This window comes from Lycorma delicatula, chromosome 1, assembly GCF_047948215.1.
Source record: "Lycorma delicatula isolate Av1 chromosome 1, ASM4794821v1, whole genome shotgun sequence".
NCBI classification, from domain to species: Eukaryota; Metazoa; Arthropoda; class Insecta; order Hemiptera; family Fulgoridae; genus Lycorma; species Lycorma delicatula.
In genome coordinates, this window is record NC_134455.1 from 116,987,354 (window position 1) to 117,008,969 (window position 21,616).

The 21,616-nt window shown below is 30.4% G+C and overlaps 1 protein-coding gene across 1 annotated transcript in view; it reads right to left on the reverse strand.

Annotated features, from left to right (window-relative positions):
- Positions 1 to 21,196, reverse strand: part of jdp (DnaJ domain-containing protein) — a 123,794-nt gene extending 102,598 nt beyond the window's left edge. The window contains exon 1 of the mRNA XM_075359826.1: positions 21,035 to 21,196. Coding sequence (XP_075215941.1) covers positions 21,035 to 21,121 — 87 coding nt within the window. The 5' untranslated portion in view covers positions 21,122 to 21,196. The remainder of the gene's footprint in view (positions 1 to 21,034) is intronic.
- Between the last annotated feature and the right edge of the window lie 420 nt (positions 21,197 to 21,616).

Genomic DNA, 21,616 nt, shown 5'->3' on the forward strand with positions numbered 1-21,616 from the left:
AAATGAATTGATATTTGTGTTAAAATTCGATTTTTTCGCCTGTTAATTTTTTTGAATACGTTTCCTTAAAATATTATTACAGCTTACGAAATATGAACTATTTGGAATAAAATTCAACTTTAAAATATAGTTTTAGATTTTGGTTCACTCTATTTTTAACTGTAAATATTTCTATTTACAAGTAAATATTAACCAACTGATACCAAGTAGGGTTTCTTTGGTTTCATGTCCTTTCTTATTAGTATTTTAGAAGTCTAATTACAAGAGCATTTAAATATGAACAATTTAAAACAAGGAATAAGATTAATTTGAATTTTTCGAAATTAAATTTTTTTCCATCAATCATACCGGGAATACGAAAAAATATGGGAGGTTTTAATTTGTGTAATACTTCTTGGATAAAGTGTACAACGTTGAATTAAATTTAGAATCAAACAGCAAAAATGAAGTTTTAACTGTACGCATGGCCGTCGATTGATTCCCGATCTTTCCGTCTGACAGCCCCATTGGCAAAGAATGCAACTCCTAAACAGAAAGCCTTCTATGATTTCCAGTTTAATAAATGTGAATCTGTAGTTAAGTTCAACGTACGTTTCACAGAAAGTTTAATTGTGATCCTCAAAGTAATAATAATATTCATCGATGGCATAATCAGTTTAATACGACCAGATGCCTCTGTACAGGGAAAGGTATGGGAAGACTAAAGGATCTGAAGAAAATGTAGAACGTGTGAGGGAGCCTTTCCTACGTAGTCCTAAAAAATCTTTTAGGAAGGCCGGCTGCGAAATAGCAATGCCGATGATGAAATGTAGATTATTTTAAGGAGAAGCTTACATATGCGTCTATTCCGTTTACAGATATTTCTGGGTTTCAGGTCTACCAACTAAGCTGTAACTGCCGACGTCGCAATCGAAATGTTGTAGCATGAAGATGTCAACGTTTTTGATCGTATTATTTTAAGTGATGAATCAATGTTTCATCTTACTGGAAAAGTTAACACACATAATTTCCGTATCTGGGGATCAAAATATTCCCACGTACTCTTACAACTCTAAGGGACTCCGCGAAATTAAAATTTAGTATTTTATATCCCGTCGTAAAGTTAACGGACCGTTCTTTTTCTCTAAACCAAGCATAATAGGAGTTGCTTATTTGGATATGCTACGTACATGGTCCTTGACTCAATTGCAAGATGGATCAGATAATTTTATTTGGCGACGAAATGGTGAGAATCCTCACGGCATAACTCTGTATCAGATCGGTTGAATGATATTTTCCCCAAACAATGGGATCCAATCGGAACCAATAGATCGGCCAGCATGAACCCGATGACAGAGGATCATGTTTACGTTGGTCTCCAAAATCATCCGATCTGACTCCATATGTTTTTTCTTTTGGGCTTAATAAAGAATCTAGTGTACGAGTTTTTGTCCTAAAACGCATTCCTACGGTTCCTCAACCCCCCTATTCACCTGATTTGAGTCCTTGTGACTTTTTCCTTATACCGAAATTGAAACATGTCTTAAAAGGACGTCATTTTGGAACTCTGGAGAACATTCAAAAGACTGTGACCGACCGGTTAAAAGCCCTACCAGCTGAAGCCTTCCTGCGCTGCTAGCAGGAGTGGGAACAACGACTCCATCGGTTATAGCTGCCCAAGGAAACTACTTTGAAGGGGATAATATTGTTGTTTGAAAAAAATAAAAACTTTGGTTAGTAAAAAGTCAGTCTCATTACTTTTCTCACACACCTCATATGTGCTTCCATTACCTATGATACTTAATTTGAGGTATAAAATTGAAGTAGCTGTCGCTTCCATTGTTGACAAGCTGGTTAAAGTATGAAGCGAACTGTTCTATCGGTTGGATGTGTGCCACATGACGAAAGGTACTTACATTGAACATGCGTAGGGAAAAACTGAAGATTTATTATTTTACTTTATTTGTGATTAATTATTCTAAGTCGCAATTAAGAAATATTTAGTACCTTTAAAACTGTGATATTCGTTTTTGTACACTCTATTTACTCGACATTTTTTGAATAAGAGCATTTATTTTACTTTCTACATTAATTGTAGGAAACATACATTTTATATTTCAAGCTAGAAAAAAAAATCTGTAGATATTCCTAAATTAATAGATTGAGACCTTTTTGTTTTATAACCATTGGTGGCTCATAGCTAAAATTAAGGGGTGTGCTGCTCCAGAAGATGTTTTACTGGGCCGTTTCAAGGCCATGGTTAAAGTTTTCTGTAAAATAAAAGAACCGAAAAAATGAATCAAGTAGAATTGCTGGAAGCAGGATAATAATTTTATTCTACACTTTATCACATTCAAGCATATAGAATTTCCGGTACACAGTTTTAAAGCACAATATGCTTAAAAACGGTATTCGGTTTAATCGAATAAATAATAAAACGTCAATAAAAATAATATTTTTTAGTATTATTAAATAATATAATAAAATGCCCGGTTTAAAACACTATAGCCTAATGGTGCTTAATTTAAATTTCTATGTACACAGAAACAAATACATAATTAGTTTTTACTAATTATCTTCTCTTTCACCCTTCCAGTGTGTTTTTGGATAGATTTGGCAATCAAAGAGGCCTTGCTTTTCACCATCTTTTGATCATTACTGAAAAAACAACTAAACCACTTTCATATTCCTTCCACCGACTAAAATAGAAAAGGGAACGAACAAGGAACGTTCCATACACACGAGGAAAAAAAACAACCTTCCTGGCAGCACGCCAGGGTCGGCTCTGGGGGAGTGATAGTGCTCTCTCTCCATCGCAGCCTACGTGTAACTTCCTACATACGCATGCGCACAACAGCCAGACAGCACTTCGCTGGAACTTTGAAGTGCACAGTTCCATACAAAAATTGTACCTTTTTCATAAACTGGGGGATGGCTACTGACATTAATATTCAACTGACTAAAAAATCTCCATCTCCTTTTGAATTTTCAAAAAATTCTTTTTATTTCCAATTAATTTTTTTAAATGTTAAGTTGATAAGTCAAGGAATAATGCAATGGGTAGTCATCACTTCTTACTTTTCCCGGTAACAGTCTCAAACATGAAAGTTATTCTTGGAAATGACTATACTAATTAGACTACTATAAGAACCTAACTGATAATTCATAATTACCCCTTTACAACGTATATTGAATTTAGTGATATTACATATTAAAGAAGCAGTGACGGCTTGTAGCTAAAATTAGTGGGGGTGCTGCTCCAGAAAATTATTTTCTGGGCCTTTTGAAGGCCTAGAAAAAATTATATTAAATTTTATCGTAATATCAAGTGGAAATAGTGGGTGCTGCAGTTCCACAATGCCTATGTGGGATCCGCCACTGTTTAACTATTAAATAGATTAGAGATGATATTCTTATTTGAAAATATTACAAACGAGTTTCTTACTTCTAAAACAATTAAAAATTCAACCAGTATTATTGGAAAAAGTATAAAAACACAAAAAAAAAGAAGATACTAAGCGTTTTAAATATATAGATTGATCGTTGCAGTAGAAAACTTAATAAGATTCAAAAAACTTATATATAATTTTTTTTCATAGAGAAAAATGATACATTTTTATTGAAAAAAGTCTAAGAAATTTGTATTTATATGAATTATTTGTAAGAAATAAAATTATTTATCTATAGCAATAATTTTTTATAGATAACTTTTTGTTATCTATACTCAGAATGATAGATGTCTACTCATTATAATAACGTGCAGATCATTTTGAACTTTCATAATAACGCATAAGATAAATAATTAACAGTTTACTATTACCTACATAGAATACACATGAAAATTAAAAAAAAAAGAAAAACATACACATACGCACAAACCCAAATGAAATAACGAATAATCAGGAAAGGCTATGTGTACGGTTAATATGTTATAAATACTTACTCATTTATGTTAAATTTGACGCGATATAAGATAGGGAAAACTGAATAACCGGAGGGGATTTCCATAGGAATGACTCAAGACGGCTATTACGTAACTTCTTAGTATGACGTAGAAACAGGTTTTTGCATGTTAATTGTTAGATCCAGGAAACACGTAGGGAAATATTGAGATAGATTAAAACATAGTAATGAAATATCTTACATAATAAATAACTTAAAACTGCAAAATGATTTATTATTAATATTTATATAAATTTAATACAATCTAATATAAAAAGTAATAAAATTACTTTTATGTTTATAACTAAATTAAGTTTATGATGATTTGTATTTTTTTTATAATTTACGATAGATTTATATATTATTTGCTATCATCTAATGAAGCTATTCTAAAAGAAAAACTTTCAAGACTAGAAAAAATTTAAGAAAAATATGAAAATTACCAGTATAATTGTTGAAATTAAAATTAAGTAATAATTCTATTATTTATTTTTAAACGGTGTCCACGTTTTTCCTTCTAGACTAACAATCCTCTTTTATTGAAGACAATATAAAAGCTTCCAATAAAGCGACTTTGAAAAGAAATGCCTACGTATAATTTAATTTAATACTTTTTACTCGCTCAGATCAACTAAAGAGCGATTCAAATTTTCTTATTCTAGACTGTCAAATAAAGTGGATTACGAATTCGATATTTCAAATCAAAAATTTTTTCATCATAATCAGATACAAAATTATTAATTTTTCAATCCTCAATTGATAATTCTTCGTTACCAACCGTATACAATAGTGCATATGAAAACGTAATAGTAATATATAATTTAAAAAAATTACAATGAAATTGCAAACCGTACGGTAAGAGCCTCGCAGATATCATTTCTTCGGCTCAAAAAACAAAAATTTCAGTAATATAAATAAAACTGTTTCTAACAAAACGATACTGATATCAAAAAAGGTAAGACACTACATTTCTATTATCAAAATCCGTTATTAGTTTAGAATTTTGTTTAAAAAAACATACATGTTAAATAGATGTAATAGATAATAAATAATGTTTAAGCGTTCCATATAATAAGCAAAATAAAAAAAGAAAGAAAAATCTATTAAAAAACTCTTACCGGCCCGATTTCATTTATATGTAATATATACCACATTTACAGAAAAAATACAATTCTTATTATTATTCGTTGTTTAATAAATAAAATCGGACCGGTAGGAGTTTTGTAACAACAGATTTTTCTATTTTTTGCTTATTATATGGAACGCTTAAACAATGTTTATTATCTATTATTGTACATCTATTGTCTATTACATACAATTAACATGTATTTTTTTAAAATAAAATTCTAAATTAATAACAGATTTTGACAATAGTAATATAGTCTACCTTTTTTGATATCAGTATAATTTTGTTAAAAACAGTTTTATTTATATTACAGAAATTTTTGTTTTTTGATTGGAAGAAATATTTGCAATACTCTTACCGTACGGTTTACAATTTCATTATATATATATTTTTTTTTTTATATCACGGCGTTTTGTTAGATTCCTTTATTATTTTTTTTATGAATTACTTACTGTTATCTTATGGATTTATTATTAAAACTTATTGCCTTAGAACAAACAAATTGAATTTCACGGCCAATTTTTTTTTTTTTTTGCTGATAGTCATATTCACTTCATACGATATTATTCCTTTTTTAATAAAAATATTATAATGACCTTTACGAATTGAAGATCTGTGATGTAATGTTGCACTTATTACTTTGTAAGTATAACCATCGATCTTTATCATATTCATCATATTCGTGGACACACTTTTTATATTATTATTAAACAAACTTTTTTTTATTTCTCCATTAATTAGTTCAAATACTTCTAATTGTAGAATAAAAATTTTACCAATCGAATTTATTTCTGTTTTATATAACAAATCTTTGTGGCCACATTTGCAACACTTTTCTACCGTTCGTGTTTTTTGTGTTTTATTAGCAGTTACAATCTCCTGTAAACTGATAATCTTATTTTTTTTAAATGAAGTGATGGGAATTAAAAAAATTGTTTCATCTTCAGTACTTTCATTTACATAAGAGAAGTTACTACTAAAACAAGCTGTAGTACAGTTTCTTTTAAATTTTATTATTTTAACGACATATCAAGTTTCTATAAGCTACCTAGTACTGCCAAGTAGTACTACCTAGCGACTTGATTCGTAAAATCAGCTTTAATAAAAGAAAAAGTGGCATAATCGAATCCTGCGGTTCATCAAATGGAAAAAAAACGTTATCTAACAAAATTCGAGGTATTTTTTGAAAGTATATTCTGTATTAAAAATCTAATTGAACTGAAATATAATGTTTTCATGCTTATGTTTTTATTTTTTCCCCATTTTCATTTCACTTTTAAGTAAGATCATGTTTAGAACTGTAAACGTAGTTCTTTTACTTCGCCGTGCCGTCCAGTTCTGCGAACTTTACTGTTTTAGAGTTTTATATTCATCACCTTATTTCTGAGAAATCTTTGAGATTGCGAGTTGGAAAGCCACTTCTCAGAGGTGGGTGGCCGTAGATCACTCATTGATTCTGATAAACCAAGGACGTTTAATCATTGATTAAGGTAGATTAGAATATTGATGGTATTCCGTGTAGATTACGTTGAAATTATGAGGATGATACTTGCGTACCATACTATTTTGATTTGTCTAGAGGTGGAGGGTTTTAAAAGACGATCATCCAAGGGAGAATGAACGCGATTTGAGACAATAATCGATAACATTCAAATTTTAGTATAATTTCTTAGATTAAGATTAAGGATTTTAGGATTAGGATTAGGATTAGGATATTTCACGATTACTTGGAATATCAGATTATAAAGGAGTAATATGGTTGTCGGGAAGTAATGGATTTTTTTTTGTTCCTAATATTGTAGGTATCAATTGAAAATGCCGATAATATCCATACTAGATCCGTTATTCCTGCTATGTGACGAAATAATTCAGGTGTATATCTAATAACGGGTCGACGAAAGCATCTATAACCAGCCTACATGGTTTATCTTTCTAAGGAAAGAAGGAAGAAATACGACTACCGTTAGCCAGATAGATTAAGGCGGATCTGGAACTGTTTTTCCTATTTATATTACTTGTATTATTTTATATTATTATTATTATTATATGTATATTTTATATTATTTGTATTTTTAGGTCTTTTGTAATCTCAAAGGATTCACTCTCCGTCTTCCAGTTTGGAAAACCACGCCGTATTAAATTCCATACTGGTAGCCTAAATAGCAGTGTTTCTGTGCTTCACAAATTATGCATTTGTTTTTTTGATACGAGGAGATTAACAAAGCAGACTGTGTTATGTTCATCAGCACTTTTACATTTTACTAAGCAGTATATATGAAATATTGTTATAAAGACAGCTGCTATTCGTTTCATAAATAAATCATACGCTTACATTTATGTTATGCTAAGTTGTTACAAATGTTTTTTTTTAGATTTTTTATCATGTAAATGTTATATAATTTAATTATCTATAATAGTGAAATAGAATCTGTAACCGAGATGATTATTTTAGTAGAATAAAAGGTTTTCTAATTGTTTTGTTTTATCTACTTTATACGCGAAATTTTTACTTTTAGTAAGTATTTTTCCATATAAAATTATCAAAATACAAGGAAAAATCATCTCCATATATGTTCTGAAGACGTGGAAGACAAAAGCATTTAAACATTTAAAACAGCCATTTAAATTGAGAAGGCAGTTTCGCGAAGAACATGGAATTACGTTTCGGGTCCACCTTGACCTCAAGCTTTTTCATCTCAGAAAACTCCGCGATGACTCGGACTGTCTCTTTATCGTTGGCAACCACTACTAGACCCTTGTTGATCTCTTTTAGTTCCCTAATTTTAAGATTCTTCCGCTTGCCATGAAGAGCAACCTGTCCTTTTTGAGTTATCTACTAGTCTTAGTAGACTCCTCAACCTTATTCACAAAATGTACCTCGGACTGTGCGAGGTTTGTCTAGCCTTACGTTTGTGCCGCACAACTTCGGCGTAACGCCTTGGCTGTGCAGGAGCTGAAACCTTTGATGCCTAAACCACTGTGACCTCCTTGGACCGGGACGCCAACTTCTCAAAACCTTCCGCCAAAGCGAAAAGAACTCCTTTAACATGCTAAAGCCTAGGCAATATCCTGCTCCTCGTTCCTGCACTGACGTTGCGGGAGTCTTCTACGAAGTCCAGAAGGTTATCTAAACTCTGCTGCGCTGAGAGATATGAGTCCAGGGCGACCAGGAACTTCAGAGGAATATGTACAACGAATTTAAGAGGCTTTTCACCGAAGCTCGAAAAAGTACACTCATCGCCCTAGCCGAGAACTTGCGATCGCTCGAATGAATGTTTGGCTTGTATTAAGACGATTTCAGACCATACCGATTAAAACTGGTACAAGCATTTCGTGTAAGTGATAAAAAAAGTAAAGATTACTGTGGCATTCTCTTAGTCGATATGGAAAACGTATATGGTTCTTACCGCGGTTAATCTTGTTGTCATGAAGCAACATTTCATTTAAGCGGTAAAGTTTACGTCACAATATTAGCATATGGGGACCTGAAAATCCGCAAGAGATTGCACAGCAAGAGCGAGAATTATTAAATAATACTTTTTTGTTGCGGTTTTGTTTACAAAAAATTACGGCCTTTTCTTTTTTGAAGGAAACACTGTAACAGGGAGTTCTTAACTTGAGATGCTTCATGACTTGCTTTTTCCGCAACTAAATGAAGGCTCTGAAGAATTATTTTTCACCGAGATTGGTCCCTGCTACATCGGCACAACTGAGTTCGTCGGTCTCTTAAGTGAAACATCGCCTCAATGATAGATAGGGCGTACGGGAGCCCAAGACCTGGCACTACACTCTTGGCCCCCAAGATCCCTAGATATATCTCTAGAGACATATTTGTTAAACAAAGTAATAATGGTTCAAGCATTAACTGCTACTTTGGATGTGGTGAAAACCAGAATCACAGCGGCAGTAACTTCTGAACAGAAGTTTGTCTGTAACGCCTTGTGGAAGAAATATTATCTTAATATTATTCATACAGCAGGTGGAGGGGATATAGAACATTTGTAACTCGGTTAGTAAAATTTCAAACATTTTTGACAATATGTAATTTATCTTGCAATTATAACACATTTTTGTTTTTGACAATATGTAATTTATCTTGCAATTATAACACATTTTTATTATGAAATATGTCTTTTTGAAATCGGATCATTGTTTTTGTATCACTGTGTGTGTGTGTAAAATGTGTTTGAAAATATTTCAAGAAATTTGTACCTATATTTATAAATTTTTCTGTAAAATTTCAGTTATTCAAAATTAGCCATTGTTTTTAGTGAAAAGGTTGTGTAAGTAAAATAGTAGTTTGTATTTACTATACATACACACGCGTTTAATAGTAACACGTACATTTTATAAAACGTCTGGAACAATAGAACATTTTTTTCTACTTAACTTGAAACATGTTTTTACTAAAATCTCTTACTGTTTAATTTTGATTTTTTTTCTTAACTGTTCCTATATAATGTATGTATGTATATATATATATATATATATATATATATATATATATATATATATATATATTTGTTTGTTTTTATTACAACCATTACTGTATGTTATTTTCGTTACTGTTTTGTATTTGCTATTATTGTTTGCTGCTAGTATGTTTTTTACGATTCTTTAGAATTATTTTTTTTTCAATTACTTAAATATTATCCAATGTTTGTTTTCGAACACACTGTATGCTCACTCTCTCTCTCACTCTCTCTCTCTCTCTCTCTCTCTCTCTCTATATATATATATATATATATATATATATATATAAAATACATTTTTTCACACAATTTAGATTTCTATAAAATATAATAACGTTTTAAATCGGTTTAAATTATATTATAAATAATTTTAAATTATCAAACGATTATTTTCCCCTTCGTTATGTCCATTATTAATGAGTTTTTATGTAAAAAATTAAATGTAAGTTAGTGTTAAAATCGACAAAAGATATATTAAAATCGAGTAAAAGATATATTTCTTCAATAATATTAAAAGTTTTTATATTTATATTTGGAATAAATTTACAATGTAAAAGGATGGATTACAACATCCTGTATGATAAAACTCCACTGAATCTGCGGTTAAAGTATATCGGCTTTCTAATCCATTATTAATTCATTTCCTATTCATTATAAAATTATAAAAAAATAATTTAAGTATTGTTATAATTATTATTAAAAAAAAATAGTTATAATCTTTTCCTTACAACTTAAATATAATTTTATATTTCCTTGAAAAAGTATTTTACATTTTATATTAAAAAAACACAAACCTTAAGATCTGAACTTTATAAGAAACAGTGAAATCATAAAGTAATTTCCATCTTTCTAAATTCATCTCATTCTAAAATACTTCCAATTAAGCTCTAAACTCTATTAAGCTGTTTCATTTATATTAAATATCAGTTTTATTTGATGTAAATTCGTAGAATTCCAATAATATTATCTTTGATAATTTATTTAACTTTTCTTCAGTTTAATTTAATTAAAAATTTTTTAAACATTCTATTAGATACTCTAATTTCACTTAAAAAAATATAGAGATTTATTTTAATTTTTTGATGTAATTAATTGCTTTATTTATTTATAATTTTCAAAAATATAATTTGTTTTGTTGTTACTCCAAATATTCATGGAGTGCAGTATGTTTAGATGGGATGTTTATTTGTTTGTTTATAACATCAGAACATCCGTAAAGATTTTTATTTTATAAAAAAAATTATCTCAAGTGCGGGTATGACGATTTCAAGACTGTAGAGAATACATACTATTTTCAAATTTTCGAAATAAAAATTTTGAAACTCATCGAGTAAGAGATCATCAAATAAAAGTATGCATGCACATTTATATTATAGTCCCCTATAATAATAGGGGACCTCATCAATATTATACATGAAAAAAATTAATCATAAAATTTTAAAATAAAATTTTTCAAACAAATAACTGATAAAAATAATTAAAGTGACTTTTACAATCATTTAATTCAAATTAGTAATTTTAAATAAAATTTCAATTTAATTAATGGAAACTGATTGGAGAAGTGTTCAAAACTGGTAATGGAAAAGCAAAAGAAAAAACACCGCATGTTATAACATAAATTAATACAATTGTTCTTGTTTCGTAATAATCGCGAAAATTTCGGTTTTCAGATTTCAACAGAAATATCCATTTTGACCATGCCTGAATCCATTTTTTTTTAGTTTCGGAGTGACGTCGTTGTATCTTGCATAACTCAAAAAATATTAGTCGTAGAATGTTGAAATTTTGAATTTAGGGCTGTTGTAACGTCTAGTTGTGCACCTCTCCTTTTGATTACAATCGATTGATTTTTCTATAGTAATAAGTACTTATTCAGAGCTTTTCAACGATGTATCATAAGTGGTACTTATTTTCATTGGTTCCAGAGTTATAGCCAAATAAAACTTTAATTAATAAAAGATTTGGATCTTACAATTGGAAAGCACATCGGTTCAAATCCGACTTCATCTCCTATCTTTCTTTTTAACTTTTTTTTTTTTAATTTAAATATATTGATTTATTAAATAAATAATAATTCAATAATAATAATAAAAAAAAATGAAAAAAATATAAGAAGTTATTAATGAAATAAAATTTTATGTACGTTCCATTAAAAAAAAAAGTATATATGTAATTTAATAGGCGTAAAAGCAACAATTTTTTTATTTTAATGAACGCTGCAGAACATTTTAAATCAACCCTTTTACGTGCTGCGTGCTCAACGTATATAATTAAATATAAAATAGAAATTAAAATAAATCAAAATTGATGAAATAAATTAAATTTAAAGTACTTAGTTTTTCTCTTCTCCTCTATGAATCATGAGACCTTGCCGTTGGTGAGGGGGCTTGAGTGCTCAGGGATACAAAGTAGCTGGACCGAAGGTGCAATTATATCGGAGAGGTATCTGTTGAGAGCCACACTAAGGAATGATTCCTGAAAGAGGGCAGCAGCTCTTTCAGTAGTTGTTAGGGGCGGGAGTCAGAATGATTTAAACGGCCATATCAACATCACTCAGTCCTCTGAGTACTGCGCAGCTGAAAGCAATGGAAAACTACAGCTGCTTTTTTTCCAAGAAAATGTGGCTCTCTGCAATTTCATATAGCAATGATGGAGGCGCCTTCCTTGGTAAAATATTCCGGAGGTAAACTAGTCCCCCGTTCGGATATCCGGGTGGGGACTACTAAGGAAGGGGTCACCAGAAAATTAAAAAATAACATTCTACGAGTCGGAGCGTGGAATGTTAGAAGTTTAAAAAAGGTTGGTAGGCTAGAAAATTTAAAAAGGGAAATGGATAGGATAAATGTGGATGTAGTAGAAATTAGTGAGGTTCACTGGGAAGAGGAAGGCGACTTTTGGTCAGGTGATTTTAGAATAATTAACTCAGCTTCAAATAATGGGCAGGCAGGAGTAGGTTTCATAATGAACAAGAAGATAAGAAAGAGAGTAGAGTATTTCAAAACGCATAGCGATAGAATCATTGTAATAAGGATAAAATCAAAATCTAAAACGACAACGATTGTTAACGTCTATATGCCTACAAGCGCCCATGATGATGATGAGGTAGAGTGTGTATACGAAGAGACTGATGAAGCAATTAAACACGTAAAAGGAGATGAAAATTTAGTAATAGTTGGAGATTGGAATGCAAGCATTGGAAAAGGCAAGGAAGGAAATATAGTGGGTGAATACGGGCTGGGCAAAAGGAATGAAAGAGGGAACCGACTTATAGAGTTTTGCACGAAGTATAATTTAGTAATTGCCAACACCCAAATTAAAAATCATAATAGAAGAATATACTCTTGGAAAAAGCCAGGCGATACTGCAAGGTATCAGATAGATTATATCATGGTTAAGCAAAGATTTAGAAATCAACTCGTTGACTGCAAAACTTACCCTGGAGCAGACATTGATAGCGACCATAATTTGGTGATAATGAAATGTAGATTGGGGTTTAAAAACCTGAAGAAAAGGTGTCAGATGAACCGGTGGAATTTAGAGAAGCTTGAGGAAGAGGAGGTAAAGAAGTTTTTTGAGGAGGACATCGCAAGAGGTCTGAGTAAAAAAGATAAGGTAGAAAATGTAGAAGTAGAATGGGAGAATGTTAAAAAGGAAATTCTTAAATCAGCAGAACCTAACTTAGGCGGAATAAAGAGAACTGGTAGAAAACCTTGGGTTTCAGATGATATATTGCAGCTGATGGATGAACGTAGAAAATATAAGAATGCTAGTGATGAAGAAAGTAAAAGGAACTATCGGCAATTAAGAAATGCTATAAACAGAAAGTGCAAACTGGCGAAAGAAGAGTGGATTAAAGAAAAGTGTTCAGAAGTGGAAAGAGAAATGAACATTGGTAAAATAGACGGAGCATACAGGAAAGTTAAGGAAAATTTTGGGGTACATAAATTAAAATCTAATAATGTGTTAAACAAAGATGGTACACCAATATATAATACGAAAGGTAAAGTCGATAGATGGGTGGAATATATTGAAGAGTTATACGGAGGAAATGAATTAGAAAATGGTGTTATAGAGGAAGAAGAGGAAGTTGAGGAGGATGAAATGGGAGAAACAATACTGAGATCTGAATTTAAGAGAGCATTAAAAGATTTAAATGGCAGAAAGGCCCCTGGAATAGACAGAATACCTCTAGAATTACTGCGCAGTGCAGGTGAGGAAGCGATTGATAGATTATACAAACTGGTGTGTAATATTTATGAAAAGGGGGAATTTCCGTCAGACTTCAAAAAAATTGTTATAGTAATGATACCAAAGAAAGCAGGGGCAGATAAATGTAAAGAATACAGAACAATTAGTTTAACTAGTCATGCATCAAAAATCATAACTAGAATTCTATACAGAAGAATCGAGAGGAGAGTGGAGGAAGTGTTAGGAGAAGACCAATTTGGTTTCAGGAAAAGTATAGGGACAAGGGAAGCAATTTTAGGCCTAAGATTAATAGTAGAAGGAAGAGTAAAGAAAAACAAACCAACATACTTGGCGTTTATAAACCTAGAAAAGGCATTCGATAATGTAGACTGGAATAAAATGTTCAGCATTTTAAAAAAATTCGGGTTCAAATACAGAGATAGAAGAACAATTGCTAACATGTACAGGAACCAAACAGCAACAGTAACAATCTTTACATGGAACTAGCAGTTGATGATGTTAAAGAAGAATTTAGATTTGGATTAACAGTACAAGGTGAAAAGATAAAGATGCTACGATTTGCTGATGATATAGTAATTCTAGCCGAGAGTAAAAAGGATTTAGAAGAAACAATGAATGTCATAGATGAAGTCCTACGCAAGAACTATCGCATGAAAATAAATAAGAACAAAACAAAAGTAATGAAATGTAGTAGAAATAACAAAGATGGACCACTGAATGTGAAAATAGGAGGAGAAAAGATTATGGAGGTAGAAGAATTTTGTTATTTGGGAAGTAGAATTACTAAAGATGGACGAAGCAGGAGCGATATAAAATGCCGAATAGAACAAGCTAAACGAGCCTTCAGTAAGGAATATAATTTGTTTACATCAGAAATTAATTTAAATGTCAGGAAAAATTTTTTGAAAGTGTATGTTTGGAGTGTCGCTTTATATGGAAGTGAAACTTGGACAATCGGAGTATCTGAGAAGAAAAGATTAGAAGCTTTTGAAATGTGGTGCTATAGGAGAATGTTAAAAATCAGATGGGTGGATAAAGTGATAAATGAAGAGGTATTGCGGCAAATAGATGAAGAAAGAAGCATTTGGAAAAATAGTTAAAAGAAGAGACAGACTTATAGGCCACATACTAAGGCATCCTGGAATAGTCGCTTTAATATTGGAAGGACAGGTAGAAGGGAAAAATTGTGTAGGCAGGCCACGTTTGGAATATGTAAAACAAATTGTTAGGGATGTAGAGGGTATACTGAAATGAAACGACTAGCACTAGATATGGAATCTTGGAGAGCTGCATCAAACCAGTCAAATGTCTGAAGACAAAAAAAAAGAATTTTTTTCTCGATTAGGGAATGCAACAATGAGATTCATTTCCTTATCACTTCTCGAAGGATTTTCTTGAACTTATTTTCATGTAAGCCAAAGAAGTCAGTCTTATTTTTCAGTTCATTAGCGACCGTTACACATCTTTCATTACATGATATTTTTTAGATGGGATTGAAACAATTTATAATTTTCTATTGGGTACTAGCAGACCCGGTAATGCTTTGCTATTGCTAGATTTGAGTATATATACAGATTAAATGAACACAATTGAAAGTTCGATAAAATATTAACAAAATGAACATTACGGAACTTCACGAAATTTAAACTTTCCATTCTTCCCTTTACCCTTTCGCCCCTTTTCCCTTTCCCTTTCTATTTTCTCCTTTTCTCCATTTTCGTTTCCGTTTTCCTTTTCCTCATTTTCATTTTTACAATATCCCTTTCCCAATTTCCCTTTCCTTTTCCCATTTTTCTTTAGCTTATTTCCCATGACCATTCCCCTTTCCCCTTTTATTTATTTTTTATTTCCCCTTTCCATTTCCTTTTCCCGTTTTCCCCTTTACCTTCTTCCCCTTTACCTTTTTCAATCTTTCCCTTCTCCGAATTTTCACATTTCCTTTTTCCGATTTTTCCCTTCTCCCTTATCCCCCGCGCGTAAATAGGTCCAGTAGTTTTTTAGTCTATAGCGAACACACATATCGGAAACATTGAAATGGAATCGTAAAATATTTAGTATACCGTGTGTTGCTTTTACGTTCAACAAATAGCGCTGTTTTTGAAAAAAGCATGTTTTTACCTGTTACAGGTGTGACATCTTAGGTATATAAATAGTAGGTATATAAAAACACGAACGTATTCGAATGAAACGTAGTGTTAAAATTTTAAAGCAATCGGTGAACAACTTTAGGAGATTTAAGATTTTGAACTAACGAACATTTATATTTTTATTTATACAGATTGAGGCACAACGTGAAATACACATTTCTTTTTTTTTACTGTGGAGTGGACGATAAAAATGCAGGGCATTTCAGAATTAAGGGCGTTATATAATTTTTATAGTATTAATAATAGTAATAATAATAATAATCATTGTTATTATTATTATTTTTAATACTATAAAAATTAATATATATATATTTATAAATATATTAAATTAATATATTAATTAATAATAATAATTATTATTATTATTTTTTTTTTTTTTAGATATGATGACATAAATTAATAACTGTACTTTAATTTGATTTTTTCGATATAAGGATATATAATTTTTAACTCTTTTGATATGTAAATTCTTATCAAGTTATATTTAAAAGTTTTAGCATCCTGGTTAATTCTAATTTCATGATTAAATATAAATTAACTTAATATAGAAATTATTTTCTTTTTTTTACTGTTAAAATGAAAGTTGACTGTAGAATAACATGCTTCAAAAATTATTGTACACTGTTCTACAAATTTTATTACATCATTGACTTATTAAAAAATAACGATTAGTTTTAGTGATAAGGTTGTATAAGTAAAGCGCTTATTTGTATTTATACAATCTCACCCTTAATAAAAATGAAAGTTATAAGATGTAAGATTGGAGGATAAAATAAGAAATGAAATGGTGCAATGTATTGGGAAAAAGAGGCGATTGTTTAAACATTTAAGAAGAGGGAATATGAATTGGATAAGACTGGTTGAAAAGGGAACATTTGATTAAGACTTCAATCCAGGAAATGGTGGATGGAAAGAAGAAAAGAGGAGAAAAATTCAGATTAAAAATTCCATTAAGATGGGAGGAAGATATCATAACAGTGGTATAGATTGACACAGAATCGTGAAGCATGGAGAACCGTAAACCAAAGATCTACTACGTATGTTGGGTAAGAATATGCTAGAACGTAGAACACTATTATTGATTGATTCCATAGTTAAGAGTACGTGCTAACAGTTTTTAACCATTTAATATTTTGTTAGAAATACTTTTAAAAAAAGGAAGAAGTTCTCGATGTGATCAGTATGTATATAATTTAAAAGAAAAATGTTTGTTCAAGATTTTACCGAAGTACAAATTTAAATAATTTTGCTTTACTTTGTAGAGGGAGTTCCCTGATTGTTACACTGTAATTTCTCCGAGATAACTTGAAGTACAAGCTTTTATATTTTGTTTTATACGATAAAAGCACATGATATGAGACCATTTTAATTCAAATTTAGTAGTAGTCTACATTGTTTCTGTGCATTAAATTTCTCGCTTATTTCAACATTTTTAAGAACCTTAGTTCAGTTTGGTAGTAGCCCCTTTACGTACTTTCTTTGCATACTTTTTGTTGTTTTTACTAACAGACAGGTATTCGTATTGGCGTTTTTTGATAACGGTTTTTTTTCGTACGGCGTTTTTGATGATTTTAATATTTTATATAATAATAAACTAAATTAAATAAAATTAAAACAAACTTACAGAAATAAAACCAATTTTTTTAAAAATCTAGCTAACCGAGGACAATATCGTCTTTAAAACGGATGACAAAGAGCGTGGTAACTGAATTTCACGCTTTTTCAAAATATAAAATAATTTTATGTTCTGAGAATACGCTATAAGAAATATAAATAAAAAAACAAATTACTTAAACTAAAGTTTTCTCAACAAAAAAATTGATACAATTTTTAAATAAATTAGCAATACATAAAAACGAGAAACATTTTTAAAGCCAAACGGATGTAAAAGTTCAACTTTCAGAAGAATAAATTACGTAACATGTAATTGTAAGAAACATAAACGCGTAAAAACAAACATCGCTATTATTGGTGATTCATATTCCTAGTTGAGATTCCTTAATAAGTTAAGGACGGGATGTAAAGGGCACCCCGTAAAAACTCTAAATTAAATATCATAGATAATAAATTAAAAAACAGATAAAAATTTAGCTCATTTCAAAAATTTGAAAAGATCTTCAATTTTGGCCACGAAACATTTTCAATAATCTTAACTAGTTTAAACGTACGAACTACGATAACATATCATATACAATCAATTAGAATGTGAAGCACAGTTATGCTTCACATTTTTGGTTACGGTAGTAAACCCGGGGATATACTGAACATAACTCTACAAGACATGAGGAATTAAAAGACCGGTAATTAAAATACCGTTAAAAGACCGGTATGCCCCAAAGGCAGATTCTTTAAAGTGACACAAATTTTTCACTGTGATTGTCTCGATCCAAGGCAACACTAGATTTAATATTAAGCATATTATATCGACAGTTGTCAACCACAAATTCTGTTAAACTGCCGATGTCTGTCAAAACACATACAGTATTCTCAAAAATTGACTGAACATAAACTTTATTAGCGACTGCGTCAATTTGTTCATTGCCTAGGACTTCTACGAGGCTAGGAACCTTGCAAAAACTGAGACCTAGAATTGTGGTTGCTGAGAAGAATGAATATCTACAATCAGAGAATGTGGCATCTCTAGAATATGGCTTTGTCTGCTCAGGACTTGACGAAGGGACTTGAATAAAGCATATAGCTCGGAAGTAAAAATGGTGCAACGATGAGGAAGATGGAACGTTTAAATTGAGACAAACTAAAAACGAACATCCAACGGAATAAACCGGTTTAGATCGATCGGTGTAAATCAGAACATCTGGGTAAACTAAGGAAAGAATATCATAAAATAAGCTAAACTGACGTAAAATAAACCTCAAAACCACACTAAAAATGTATTAAAAGAATAATACGTTGCATTTTCCTATTCTTCCTTAAACTGCGGTTTATTTTAAAGCCAGCAACAAATCAACTTTTTTTCCTGTTTAGCCTCCGGGAATCACCGTCAGGTATTACATCAAAGGATGAATGAAGATGATATGTATGAATGTAAGTGAAGTGTACTCTTGTAGTCTCAGGTCGACCATTTCTGACATGTGTGGTTAATTGAAATCCAATCACCAAAGAACACCGGTATCCGCGATCTAGTATTCAAATCCGTATAACGTTGGACCTTCGAAATCAGCTGATTTCCGAAGACGCGTCCACCGTAGACCAATCCAGTGGGTTAGAGCCAAATTAACTACGAGCAATTAAAACGAATCTTTAATTTTTAGCAACTTCAAATCGTTATTAACGAAAAATTGAAAAAAAAATTGTTTTATTTTACGATTCCGTTATTAATTTCTTAAATTTTATTTTTTTATTAAGTATTTAAGTCTGTAATACTTGCAAACTAATTCTCTAGATATTTTATAATAATTCAATTAGAAAATTAAATTTTTTTAAAAATAATTTATTTTTTCATGTAGCTAGAACTTTTATGTATTATATAATAATGTAATGTGATCTGCGATCACTTCATGCTTGTAAAATAAAATAAATATTTGTAAATGCTTATCATTAATGAAAAAAAAAAATCTTTTACATTTCAAGGTTTCGACTGAACTCGTTTGTTTTGTTATTCTACACGATAGTTTACATTACGAATCTGATAATTCTTCTTGCATGACCTAAATATTTATTTAACTTATGTATAAAAAATAACAAAATTAAAATATCATTGATATTTTAATCTCAGTGCACCCCATCATTTTAATTATTTTATACAGTTAATTTTTTTTTTTTGACTGATGAGAAGACTGAGGATGAGATGAATGATAAGTTTGTAGCGTATGAAAATGTCATCCCTGACCGGGATTCGAACCCGGGACCTCCGGATGAAAGGCCGAGACGCTAATTTAATTTAATGTAGGTAATTTTAAATTACCTACATATACACAACCAATCACAATAATGCAATTGAAAAAAATAAATTTCATATCTTGACAACCTACAATAAAATATTAAACAAATAAATATGAGAAAAAATGTAAAACTGTTTATTATAAATCAACTTTTTGTTTTTGCTAATTCTAATAAAGAAAATTTTACTATAATGAAAGACGTGTTTACTATGTATGTATTTGGCAATGTTTTGGATATTTTAGTCTGACTTTTTTTGACATTAAGATATATTTTTCGTACAAGTGGGTAATTATTGATTTAGATGATAATGATGTTATTGAAAAAAAATCTAAAAAAATAAATAAATTTTCCAGATATCTCAATATTATATACAGTATTTGCTGGGTTTCATCTGTTCTATTTGTGCAACGATAATTATAAATATTTTTAAGATTTAAATTTATCAAAATATAATAATTAGGTATTTTTTTATATTACGCATATAATACAATAGATCAGTCGCTAATTTTTTTGGTAACGATTTTGGTTCTAAATTAAAACTATTGACAAATGTAACATTTAATTAAATTTCAATCGACAGTGAAACAAATGTTTGTATATTATCACATTTTATTTATCTAAATTAAGAAAAAAACGTTTATTTTTAATAAATAAATAAACAAAATTAAATCAAACATTAGTTATATTTGTTATTTGAAATAACATAAAAATATGATCTTTTTTGTGTTACAGATTTTCGTTTCTTAAAATTTTGTTAATTCATGAATACTAGTTATTTAATCAATTAAATTTATAAAAATTTTGCAGAAGTTTTACGCTTTTCATTCTGTTTGACATCAAACAAATAAGTTTTCAAAGAAAAGTTAGATATTAAGATTCAAATTTTCTTCTACTGATAAAACAAGTTAGGGCGAGAATTATTTACTACTTTATGATAACGTATTTCCGACTGTTGCATTGAACGGTTATTCATAATAATAATTTTAAACGATTATGGACCTCATACATCATCTTAATAGTTTTATTTATTGATAAGGAATCTACGTAACATACAAAAACGACCCTACTTAGTGAAAGTTAATGTTAAAAACTGCATCACAACTATCGCTGGAATACATTACAGTTGACAAGGTTTGTATCGCATAATAATATTAATGACGTTCACTTGTTACTTGCTTATAAAGAATTAAATAACAGTGGCGGACAAAATAAAACTAGATATTGTTATTGGGTAAAATATTAAACGATTTACTTACTGTAGCCGATTCATCGCATCCTAGGATCGCATAGAAATCCTCTTCAGCTTTTCTTTCGTGTTTAATAATTTCATCTACTGTTGTCATGTTGCCGAAGATCAGCGAGCAACCTGGCGCAGGTGATCCGGGCAGAAATGTTGGACAGCGACTAGACGGCACTTTCTCCAAGTACAAACCGGTATGTGGTACTATCTAGCGGAGGCTGGATAAACTAAAACAACGATCTGGTCCAGCGTACTATCAGACTCTACGTAATTACTCGGATAGCCTACCTGATACGAATCCTGCAAACCGCTACTAATCATCTTCCCCTTTCCAGAACATCCCAAAGTGCCGGCTAAAACGAATTTATAATTATTACACTCGAAAATTGTAACAAAATGATTCCAACAAGCAGCGCTATCTCTTAATATTTATAACGAACCTCAGTAAATCAATGAATAATAATGACAGTTTTTTACGAAAACCTATATTTTTCTCACATTTAGCCAAATTATTCATTCATCGGTTCATTGTTTAATATTTTGCTATAAACTCACAAATAATCAAGCAAACGTATCTTCAAATACTTCGTATATATAT